Below are 12,685 nucleotides of genomic sequence, written 5' to 3' on the forward strand. Positions count from 1 at the left end.
CAAAACCCACAGTTTACATGTTCAATTAATTAATCTACAATGATTTTTTTAAATTATCAAGGTAATGCTATCAAGAGATAATCCCAAAGACAAATTCATGCATTAAAGAACACTATGAAAGTTCCTGGATACTGCAGCTAAAGTTAATCTGGCCCATAAAGCTAAGGTATTTAATTGTACATCATTCATTCTCACACGTTATTACACCTTAAAGTATTCCAAGCTTACTTGAACAAGCTATTGTCCATAAAAGTCTGTGACTGCTAGTCTGCAATAATCAGCCTCGCTGTCAGTTGCGTACCTGTGGAGCACTAGCCACAGTGAGATTCTAACTGATTAGTTGTGTTATAATAAGAATATTTAAACAGTACTGATAAATTTGGTACACTGAAGAACACAGAAGAGATCTGATCACTGTCTAAGAAAAGTACAACCTAAGAGGAAAACAGGTTACAATTAAAGCATTATGACATGACCACAAGTATTTCTTTATAAAATAATGAATGAAATAGAGTATGTCCTTCTTGTCTTACATTTCACCCTGTGCATGAACAAAATTTTGCTTTTTTGCTCTATTAACTCTGTACATGTTCTTTTTTAAAGAACTGAATGCAGAGGCTTAGTAAAAGTAACCTGTTGAAAATAACAGATAGAAGACCCTGAATGTTTACTAAGAGGAGAATATACAACTACCAGAAAAGAAGTTCTGTGCTAACATGAAGTGTTAGCCATGTAGTGTCACACCATGTCTGAGGAAGGAGAAAAAGATAAGCGTGGTTGGTTGCTGAATTTTCATGGTTCAGAAAACAGAAACTCAACCCACTATAAATTTATTAAATGTACTAATCTACATATTATAAAGCAGTAGAGGTTTTACAGATTATTCCCTAAAACTTTGCAGTGAGGGGAGATGCCAATATTACCAATATTAACTAGTGACCAAGATCAAACATTAGCTGGGCATGAGTAAAAGGACAGGTCTGGCAGTGCATCCCACCACAATAGGGTGACCACGCTCTACTGCAGACACAGTCTAAGCATCAGTAACTTGCCCCAGCTAGAGACCAGTTCGAAGACTGGCCATTTTCCCTAGATGAGGACAGAAATAAGCCTTCTGCTAGCAAATGTTTCACTGCACTTCTGTGTAAATCAGAAGTCTGCCAGTACTCTGCCCTTTGACAGAGTAGAACTTGCTGGTTCCAGTCAACAATTGCTCCTTATGGGACTGGCAGCTTGACAGACAGATGCTGAGACACCTCTCCCACTCTTCTTTCTCACTTAAATGTCAACTTATTTATTGTTGAAATGAACTCCTGCAAGTTTTAAGCTCAGTTATACAGAAGAAACATCACAAGAGAAAAAAAATGGAGTAATACCTACAAATCCCAAAGAAGATGAAGCTCTTCAAGAACGTATGAAAGGAAAAGCCAGCTGGTTGCTAAACTGTGCTAAAGAAATTCTAAGAATATCTACTCCCATAAGAAATTTATCTATTAAGAGATATGAATAAGTATGAGAAATCAAAAGGGAAAAGAAAATTCTGAAGCTTTTATAATACATTTGAAACTTTGAGGTTACATATATGCAACTATACAAATGAAATCCTATTAAATCCTTAATTTAAGGCTAAGGTAGCGTGGAGTCTTGACATTCAAAACAGAGAAAAAGGCTACCTTGCAATACCAATTTCAGCTTGCATAAAACATTGAAAATGTGTCAAACTGCAGGACAAACAGACAGGATCACATGGGCTGGGGCAAGAACAAATAACCTGTTTTAGCAAACCACAAATAAAACAGTAATATATACATGCAAAATGAAAGGGAAGATAGCAAGTTTGCAAAATGCCATCAGAGTGATCCAACAAGAAGCAACATGGAAGACTGCTTGAGCCTAACAGGCTTCCCAAGATGTTACACAGTAAGCTAATAAAAACATTCTACAAAAACTACTGGAACTTTTTGCAAATTCTTAAAAAAAAAAACTTATGGAAATCAGGAAATTTATCATGCTGGAAGGGTACAATAGTTAAAACCTTTGCAGTCATACATAATAACTTACGATACAATTAGATATAATAAAAATTTGTGGATGCAAAAGCACTCTTGCAAAGCAGTTCTTTGCTTTTGAAGTAACTACTAAACAAAAGTAGAACTATAGGAACTCAGTTCCACTTCTGCTAAATTATTTAGAATTTCTCCTAAATTCTGCCCAACACAGGACACACTATTAAAGACAATAGATCAGACAATAGCATGGCCTAGGCAAAGCACTTCAGCTATTAAAACTTATGAAGAAATATCAGATCTACAAGGCAAGGAGGTCATCCACAAGAGTGAAAGGCTCAATGAAAATGGTTGAGATAAGTACATTTTCTTTTGGAAGAAAAGGAGAGATGCAACAGGTACTGCTACAAAAGACAACTCTTGTACTAGCAGATCTAGACAGCCAAATTTACTGTTTTTTCTCCTTCACATTGTTCTTCCTTACTCAGTTATTTGTCACTGTACAATAAAGACTTAGAATTTAGTCGTTCATTGATCTTTCTGAAGTGGTTTTGGGTTTCCTTTCTGATACCAGGCGCTCTGCTCTAACATGACTCTCATTTGGGAAAATGCATCTTTGCCTCTTCCCTTTTTATGGGGAGGTGAATTTTGTCCTCATCTGTCTCTCCTCAGGTTTGAGCTGTGGAGAAACAGTATTACTTCTCTCTGGTAAATTAACTTGTCAGTAAACACCATTGTGCAGCATCCTCTGCTTATTGCAAGCCACTCCGTAGATACTAGACAGCACCATGTTCCCCTAGCTCATTCCTTGCCTCTGCTCCACTAACTCATGCATATGTGTGCACAGATCCCATCAAATACACATACTGTCTTTGCAAGCCTGTTCCCTATACAAGCATCCACACAAGCATGCCCCTCTTTATGTAACAGAATTTCAAGAAAAGAGTGGCTATATGGATTGGGTTATCTTACACACTTGTAGTATGTCTCTGTGACAATATTGTGAATTAAATTATTTCCTGGGAATGCTTTATGCATCTATTAGAGGATCTATATAGAGGATCACATACTATTCCAGAAAAGGAGTAAGGTAACCCATTCTAAAAAGTCTGAAAACCAATGGAAGAGAGTCCTCTGTAATATGCCTGTTGTTACCTTGACTAAAACCTTATGTAATATTTGGTCAGCTGATTTAGAAAGTGTGAATAAAACTTAGGTGAGAAAAAGCAAGGAAGTAGTAGAAGAAACACAGATATTTTCTTACTTGAACAGAAACAAATAAGGTCACATATGTAAATGTGCAACTTATCTTCATCTTATTCAAATAATCTTCTCTTCTTAAACTTTACATCTTATTTTTATAGTTCCAAAAGGATGTTACTGTTAATTAAATTTTATTTCATCTGTAACCTGATTAAACACTGGTTTTCATCTCATGAGTACATGCATCTAATTGAATCGGGAAAATATGCTGCAGTCTGGCTTCTCTTTGAAATATTCTTCCATAACACTCAAATTTTTTTCCACAGAAGTTTGAACTACTCTGCACAACTCTCTAGAACATTTCAGCTGTTAGTATAGAGTATACATACCTAGATCATAGAGACTACAAATCTTATCCTTCTCTACTGTTCTTAGCATAGTTATCATCCTACTCTGCTTTGATGGATTTTCCTTTTGAAATGCTTTTAATACACCAAATTGTAATTACTTTAGTTCCTTGAAAAGCACTGAGTAGTGAATGTGCTGGTTTTGGCTGGGATGGAGTTAATTTTCTTCGTAGTAGCTAGTATGGGGCTGTGTTTTGGATTTGTGCTGGAAACAGTGTTGATAACAGAGGGATGTTTTAGTTGTTGCTGAGCAGTGCTTACACAGAGTCAAGGCCTTTTCTGCTCCTCACCCCACCCCACCAGTGAGGAGGCTGGGGGTGCACAAGGAGTTGAGAGGGGACACAGCTGGGACAGCTGACCCCAACTGACCAAAGGGATATTCCATACCATATGGCGTCATGCTCAGCATATAAAGCTGGGGGAAGAAGAAGGAAGGGGGTACGTTGGGAGTAATGGCGTTTGTCTTCCCAAGCAACCATTACGCGTGAGGGAGCCCTGCTTTCCTGGAGATGGCTGAACACCTGCCTGCCCATGGGAAGGGGTGAATGAATTCCTTGTTTTCCTTTGCTTGCATGTGTGGGTCTTGCTGTCCCTGTTAAACCATCTTTATCTCAACCCATGGGTTTTCTCACTTCTACCCTTCCAATTCTCTCCCCCATCCCACCAGGGGGGAGTGAGGAAGCAGCTGCGTGGAGCTTAGTTGCCAGATGGGGTTAAACCACGAGGTAAACATAGACAGGCATTAAAAATCTTTGAAGAAAATATATCTTGAAAATGGAAAGAAAATTGTAGTGAGAAAAACTCTGTAGTTTCAGTTATTATAGCTTCAGTATAGTTTAGTAGTTTCAGCATAAATACACTGAACCAGGCAGTGTAGAACCACATCAAGTTAAATATGTTGCTCTTCTGCAATCTACCTATAACTAACACTTGAGGTTTTGTTGTTTTTTGCAATTAGTGCTATAAGTGTATGGGAAGATATTGTGCAATAAAAGTAAACAAAGACCTGAGTTTATCAGAACCCTTATGTCAGTTACATTCCTGAAACTTAAAATGGCACACCTTACCCATATCTATCTAAACTATTTCTAAGGCATCTATGGTTTTCATATCTGAATGCCAAAGTCAATGTAAAACTATTTACTATGGGTGGGGACAAAGGCTGGCTGAATTCAGATCAAAGTACTCTATATAACTGAGCACATACTTTTATTCTTACAGTGAGTAATCATATTAAGTGGGTAGGTTTAGGGGTGCATGTTTTAAAAAAAAAAAAAGTCTAAAGAGCAAAACCATAAAAGCCATGAACATCAGAAAGTACTAAATGAACCCCAGAAGAGCTGGAGAGGGGACAGATATCAAAGGGGAAGACAGACAATGAACCGATGGATAACAAACCCACTTTATATAATGAAAAAAAGTCATATATCACTACTTGCTGTACCTGAACACACACAAATAAATCATAAAGGCAGCAAATATTCTGTCCAAAGTTATATACAACAGAGAAAAAATGACTGTTTGAACATTGTTTTCACTGAGAAATATTAAAGCAGCAAATAATGAAGGCCAAAGAAATCAAGCACATGCATGCCATGACTTCATACTTCCAATTAAATAGATACAATTTAGTTGCTACGTTGCACTGACCTTGCTTTCCTGCTCTAAGTATTTACACTTCTTGCTTCTCCTCCCTTTCCTACAGAAAGGAATTTTTCATGGAAAATAAAGGAAAGCTGACTTCCCGCATGAGTTACGAAAGCTGTATGATTTAAAGTATCTAAACATCCTTCCACAGACCTTTGGACATGTCTCACACACACTGGCTGTTCACACAGCTGGGGAACGGACAGTTTCCTTTCCTGTAAGTGAAAGCCCTCTCTTCTCGCAAATCCCAGCACATATGATCCCACCCTAACGATCTCTCCTGCCAAACTGCACTGGGGTAATAGGCAGCTTAGAAAAGGCATATGAAGAGCCAACCAAGACAATCCAGAAATCTAATTTGTCAAGTACATACCAGAGGACTTAATTTATCTTGTCTGTGTCCAGTTGTAATACGTGCTGCTGCATCATTATATTGACCAGATCTTAAAGCCTTATGATTACTTTTACAGTAAGACAATACAATGCATATTTCTGAGGAACTTGAATTGGTTTTGGCTAGAGTATATTTGACTTCCTGGCCACAAAGCTTTGAAACACTTTCTTTTCAGTTCCTATGCTTGTTTCCTATAGACTGTAGCCTGACATTGTCTATAGACTGAGAGCGATTCAGGCTAAAAGTTCAAGATGACTTAAGTTGTTTTAATTTCACAGTTATAGGCAAGACTACCTGTAACACTCTCTGAAGTTATAAGTTATTCAGAAATTTCTCCAACAAAAATGAAGACCCCCATGCATCTCTACTACTTAAAACGTTCTATTTCAACTCACTCTTAATGCTGTATTTTTTCCTCTCTAAAATCCTAAAATTAGTAGTTTATCTTTCAAGTGCTAGAATGAATTCAGAGTTACAGCTGGTGAGTGATAAAGAAGAAAAGGAAGGAGAGAAGGACTCATACAATGTCTGAGGTTAATGGCTAGTGATGAGCTCTGAGTTGAAAGAAATATTGGCAAATTTTCCATTACACTCTTGTAAGCAAAATCAAGTTATATAAACACATTTCTGAACATAGTGCTTGGAAACCTCCTATTAAAAAAAAAAAAAAAAAAAAAAAAGTAGCAAGTAGTGTCTTCCTGAACACAACTGATAGAGATAGAACAGATTTAAATAAATGGTTCCATTGGTTTCTTAAGCACCGCTAGTAAATTGCCCAGTTTGTGTACAATTTTCATGGCAATTTTTATGCAAGACATGGTTTTCAGAAGACAGAATGGTCCAACTTTTCTAGAAAGAACCGTGAAGCTTCTTAGAGAGGTCTTAAAGGCTTGCATCACCTTTTTTAATCACAAGTACTTAACATGCCTTTTACATAATATACCATTGCCCCACTGTATAAATGGACATGTATGTGAACATTGCATCCTATGATTGTATACCTCATCGCGTAACAAAAAAATGAAGGCATTTTGACAGTTCACAACCAGGCCATTTATGCAGTCCTTACAAGACTGAATATTCCTGCTATATGACTAAAAATGATAACTCAATTATTCATGTGAAAGGATAATATTCACATGATAAAGAAAATGCATTTTGGTGTCAACAGTTCTATATCCCAGGCCATTACAGGGGGGCAGCTATGGTCCTTATGAAAGAAAGTGGAAGAACCAGGTTGCCAGAACAATTCATCAGTCTGCCACTCACTTCTTGACTGTACCTGAATGCCATTTCGGAGCCTGGAAATCAGGGAGTTAGGTACAATCTAAGTGAGTTGTTCTGGTGCATTGGATCTGTGGTGGCTGTATTTGGCATCACTGCAACACACAGCAATATCTTTAATACTATACATTTAGTTCTTATGCTACCTATATACATAAAGTTCTAATCATAAGAAAAACAAAATAAAATACTAAATTTATAAAACTAGTGGTATTTTGCAAAGTCAGAATGGCTTTCCAATTTATTGGTGGCTTGAATAAGATAATGTTATTGAAATTTTTAATGCCTGTGTGAATGATGGACTAAACAAGAAAGATGTTTCTTGTTTCGTCCATCACTAAACAAGAAAGATGCATTCAATGACTGGTCTTAAAGTACAAAACAGACTAAATTAGAAATACAACAAAATTAGAGCAGTTACAGAGAAGGTCATAACTATGGTGGAACAAACTATATGCACTGAAACCAGAATGGATCCTCCATAGTACAACATTTTGGAGTTAGCTTACAATTGCTCAATTTTCAAAAGCACTTTTTTTACATGAGCTGCCTACAATGGATTATATGGATATGGAATTAAAACCACTATACTGCCTATGTACCCAAAGCATCTAGAAACCACGTCTATCACAGCATCTCAGTTTTCTAAATAGATAACCAAGTGAAGACCTATCAGTAGCTATGGACTTGATGGGATTTGGCAACAAATAAGTTTTGTAAGCACACAGTACTGCTTCTGCTTCCCTTCATGCACCTGTAAGTCTCATCACATACATTATTACTTAAGATTAGTGTTTTTTTCTCCTCCATCTTCACTTCTGAAATACTATTCTTTGCAGGTTCTCAGGTAATTTATTGTAACTCTCTGCTTGACTCTTTACTTCTCTACTTGCTGAAAAAAAAGTGCTGCTAAAGTGAGCCAGTCTTACAAATCATTTAGAAATAACTATGAATTGTTCAACAACAGTATTTTGCAGGCTTAGTATTTCACTACTTGGGAAAAACCCAAGCATTTCCTACACCCCACGTCATTCTGAAAAAGGCACTCTACCCAAACTCAAAATTTTCTGAAGCTCACTAGAGGAAGTGTTTAACAAAATTCCACTTTTTAATACTATGCCAGCCTTTGCCCTTTCATGTTGCCCGAACCTGTCTGTTCACTTCATATCTGTCCCTTTTAATACCCTTCCTTTCTCTGTCTTCTTAAACTGCCTGCAGTAACTGTCACAATACATACATTATCACACATGATAATTTCCCTCTGTAAACTTTCACAAATTCTTATTTATTTTCATCTTACAATGTAAAACAGCTCTGCCCAAATTATTTGTTTTTATCCTGCATGTTCTTATGTATAGACTGTTTTATAAATTATTTAATGCAGACCAGTAGTTAGAGATTCTTAATGTAGTTGGGATTTATGCATAACTGGTAAAGGAACATGAAATATCCTAATTTCATTCAGTTTTCTTTGTTACACATGCAATTTCTGACCAGGTACACTGGTTTCAAAACAAATATTCTTTAAGTATAAAGGCATACTTGTTTTTCCTCATCCTTTTCAAGGGTAAAAATACCATTTTATCAAAGGAGTATTTTAGCTACACAAATATATACATAGTAAAGATTTAGGCACACATGTACACAATGTGCAATGCACATACCAGTCACATAGCTATAGTGTAAATATAATTTCAGACAAATGAAGATAAACTTGAATAGCATATCCATTTGCTGCTGAGAACGCATGACTTACTTTCTTTGAACATATTTCATTGCCCTCCTTTCTTTATATTACATTTTTATTTGAAAAATAATGAGAGAAAAATTTCACAAGAAAAAAACAGAACACTTCAAGATCTCAGGACCATCAAAGCAAACAGGAATGTATTATTGAGTTACAATAATCTTGTATGTAACATTTTTAAAAAGAATAAATTAAGTAATGACATTATGCTGCTGTTTTACAGAAGATGGATGCAACAAAATGAATGTCTTTTATACATTTGATCACAAACATGTCTAAGAAATGATTGAGTTACAAAAAGTAGTACTGGTGAATCATTTAACAAAGGGTTCCCTTCCATCTTTCCTCTGTTTATTCTAGGAACTGCTTTCATAAAAATAACTGTTTCATATACAATATCTATTCCCACCATTTTTCTCTATCATGTCGCTCCTAATTTGAGCAGTTTTAAAAGATAAACAAACATATGCTATTCTGCTTAGGGGCAGAGGGGTAATAAATTGCCAATAAATAAATAAATAAATAAATTTAAAAGATACATTAAAGAAAAAAATTGCCTACTCACTCTGGCCTGAACAGCACAGAATGAGATAAGTACTTTTCCTTCGTAAGACTCCAGTTTTTATTTCTGGGGGAGGGGAAAAAAGGAATTATTACCTAAGAAATCAGAGGAAATAAAATAGCTTTTGTGCAAGCAAGTATACATTTTCTTACTTTATATAAATTACTGTTTTAAACTTCAGGTCTGAAATTAACTTGAGTCACAAATTAGAACTGTCTCTTTCAACCAGAGAGATTTATGCAGAGATCAAAACAACAAATATAAGCACTGACATTGAGGGGATAAATGCTCTATGAAGAAAAAGTTAATCTGACATTTTGTGACAACCCGCTCAGTGCTTACCAGGTATGTGCCACAGTGAAACGCCGCTGTTTTGGTATGTTGCTATTTAAAAGCATCCTGCGCAAAAGCCTTGGAGAGTTTCGAGGAGAAATAACTGGAGACAGTCGTGGAGAAGCAGATGAAGATTTCCTAGATGTCATGGACTTTTCATGTTGCAACAGGTTTTCCCTCAGGATCTTCACAAAATCTTCATTCAACCATGGATTTTGACAGTGTGTGTTATCCACTTCAGGAACAGCCAAAGTGTCTGGACTTGTCTGCTGAGCCATGTTTCCCAAGTAAGTTTGTTATTAAGATCTAATACAATTGAATATTGGCTTAATTGCTTAAAGTATTTCCTTTCTAAATCAGCTCCCAAGAACTGTGCAGAGCTCCAACTCCAGTTCAGCCTATTCCGTTTTGAACATGGTGTCGCCTGCCCTCAGCGTCTCTCTATAGATAATGATCTACAAAGAAAAAAGCCAGCTAACTCCTCCACAGAAACCTATTAAACATTACCACTCCTCTCACAGCTCTGCTGCCAAAGATCACTTATTAGCTATCATAGCAAGTGAGCACGGGAGGAAGAAACTGCTTTAGCACAGCCTTTGCCAGAGCTGTAAAGCTGCCTGTTAAAGTATTGGAACTAATGTGCTGCAGCTGCTTGAGTGAATTCTGGTTATGTACAAAAAATGTGCTGGAGGAGGGCTTAAACAGCAGATGCATGCTCATTTTGTTTGGTTATTCCTTCCATTTGTTTATTCCTGAACCTTCAGGGAGGCTGAAAGGAAGGGGGACTGCTGAATTAACTCTTCTGTTTTTTCTAGGATCTACAGTATTTATCTTTGTAGTCCCCATTTACAAATGAAGATTCCAAACTTTTACCTCTTAAGGTAACTAGCAAATGCTACAATTAAATAATGTAAAAAGGTTTAGGTTCTGCCTTCTCCCCTGCCCCCCCTCCAATCTCCGAGTCAGTTTATCACAAACAGTTTTCAAATGCATTTAGGAAAGCCTAATACTTGCTACCTTACATTTTCCAGAAAAACAAACCAAACATTTAAGATCTGCATACAAACTGAAATGAGATTATGACAGCTACTGGTATCTGTTGAATGAGATGTTCTTAATTCAGTATATCATCTTATCATGACCACTACTTGAACTAGGAAGTGCCTTTTTTTATTCATAGCTGGTGGGGAAATAAGCTATCGGAAGAAATTAAGAGAGACCTTCCAAAATATAAAAAGGCAAAAGTACTTGCATTTATTTGCTCAATACATATTGCTATTAAATTTCATTTTTAGAATATCTTTTTTTCATGGCATTATGCAAACAACATATTAGTGCAGTTTTCTGATCCAACAAAACCTTTGCCAATCAATCCTGAGATTTATTTTTTCATTTTTAATTAAAATATCTCACTTCAGCTATTCTGAAAGTCAAAATTTTTATAAACACGTTCAATTTTTTTCATAACTCATTGATACCGGACAAAGACTGGTAATAACTGGTGGTAGGCTAATATTTGCTTAAGCTTGGTACATTCATTTTTACAGCAACAACAACAACAATCTTTTCAGTTATAACCATACTTCCTGTTCATGCTACAGGAATAAACCATCACCATTTTGTGAGAGATTTGTTTTTAATGTCAGAACATTGATTATATATAATTTTCATTGGTGCAATATATTTTTCCTCTTTTACTTTGTCTTAAAATCCAGCTTTCCTTTGTGAATAAGAATTTCCTCTTGAAGCCCACACTTCAGGCTTTCAGGGTCCGGGCTTTCAATGGGGTGAAGGGTGTTTGACCACAATTACATTACCAGGTGTGAAAGGCAAATAGTTTTCTGTCTTATGGCAAAATCAGAAATCCTGCCGAAGCAGCCTTCTGTCACAATGGAGAAGAATCACCTTTGTACTTACCACCAAAGCCATAATTCCTGATGAGGATTATAAAGAGAACATCATGATGCTGACAGGGGTAGAGCAGAACAGCAACTGAAAGGTCAACTTACATTAAGAATGACATGGCTATCAGGTGTCAGCCCCATTATGTAGACAAGTTTAACTGTACTGTGTCATATGTGAAATTTGATAACAACGTATTTACAAATTTAACTCAATATTGAACAGCACCACAGAATGCAAAAACAACTGTGCATTATATTTTTGTGATTTTTCTAAAATTTTATAGACGATTTAATCACTATGTAAAAACTAACACTGACCAAATATAGAATAAAGCCCAGATATTATTAAAACTGCAAAACCAAAATTTTAAACTATGTTTTATTAAGAACAAAATTTAAACTGGAAATGAAGTGTTAATCCACAGACAGAAAAAGGATTGGATTAAATCATAACTAACACGCAACTAACACAATAACTGCTTCCACTCCTTTTCCATTGGAAGAGTAGTACACACAGCACTGGCCCTCAACAAGCAGACAAAATAAAACCATAATATATGAAAATGTTTATTATATATCTATGAAGAACATACTAGTCCATATTTGAACCACTACTGTTTAATATCTTCATCAATGACATAGACAGTGGGATCGAGTGCACCCTCAGCAAGTTTGCAGATAACACCAAGCTGAGTGGTGTTGTTAACATGCCTGAGAGATGGGTTGCCAACCAGAGGGACCTGGACAAGCTTGGGAAGTGGGCCCATGTGAACCTCAGGAGGTTCAATGAGGGCAAGTGCAAGGTCCTGCACTTGATTCAGGGTAACCCCTGGTATCAATACAGGCTGGGGGATGAAGGGATTGAGAGCAGCCCTGCAGAGAAGGACTTGGGGGTACTGGTGGATGAAAAGCTGGACATGAGCTGGCAACGTACACTTGCAGCCCAGAAAGCCAACCGTATCCTGGGCTGCATCAAAAGAAGCATGGCCAGCAGGTCGAGGGAGGTGATTCTGCCCCTCTACTCCGCTCTGGTGAGACCCCACCTGGAGTACTGCGTCCAGCTCTGGAGTCCTCAGCACAGGAAAGACATGGACCTGTTGGAGCAGGTCCAGAGGAGGGCCACAAAAATGATCAGGGGGATGGAACACCTTTCCCATGAGGAAAGGCTGAGAGAGTGGGGATTGTTCAGCCTGGAGAA

General features: G+C 36.9%; 1 protein-coding gene across 1 annotated transcript in view; it reads right to left on the minus strand.

Annotated features, from left to right (window-relative positions):
* PDE4D (phosphodiesterase 4D) overlaps positions 1-9,861 on the minus strand; it is a 363,679-nt gene extending 353,818 nt beyond the window's left edge. Inside the window, exon 1 of the mRNA XM_072859369.1 lies at positions 9,593-9,861. Coding sequence (XP_072715470.1) covers positions 9,593-9,861 — 269 coding nt within the window. The remainder of the gene's footprint in view (positions 1-9,592) is intronic.
* Between the last annotated feature and the right edge of the window lie 2,824 nt (positions 9,862-12,685).

The sequence above is a fragment of the Ciconia boyciana genome, chromosome 4 (assembly GCF_034638445.1).
Source record: "Ciconia boyciana chromosome 4, ASM3463844v1, whole genome shotgun sequence".
NCBI classification, from domain to species: domain Eukaryota; kingdom Metazoa; phylum Chordata; class Aves; order Ciconiiformes; family Ciconiidae; genus Ciconia; species Ciconia boyciana.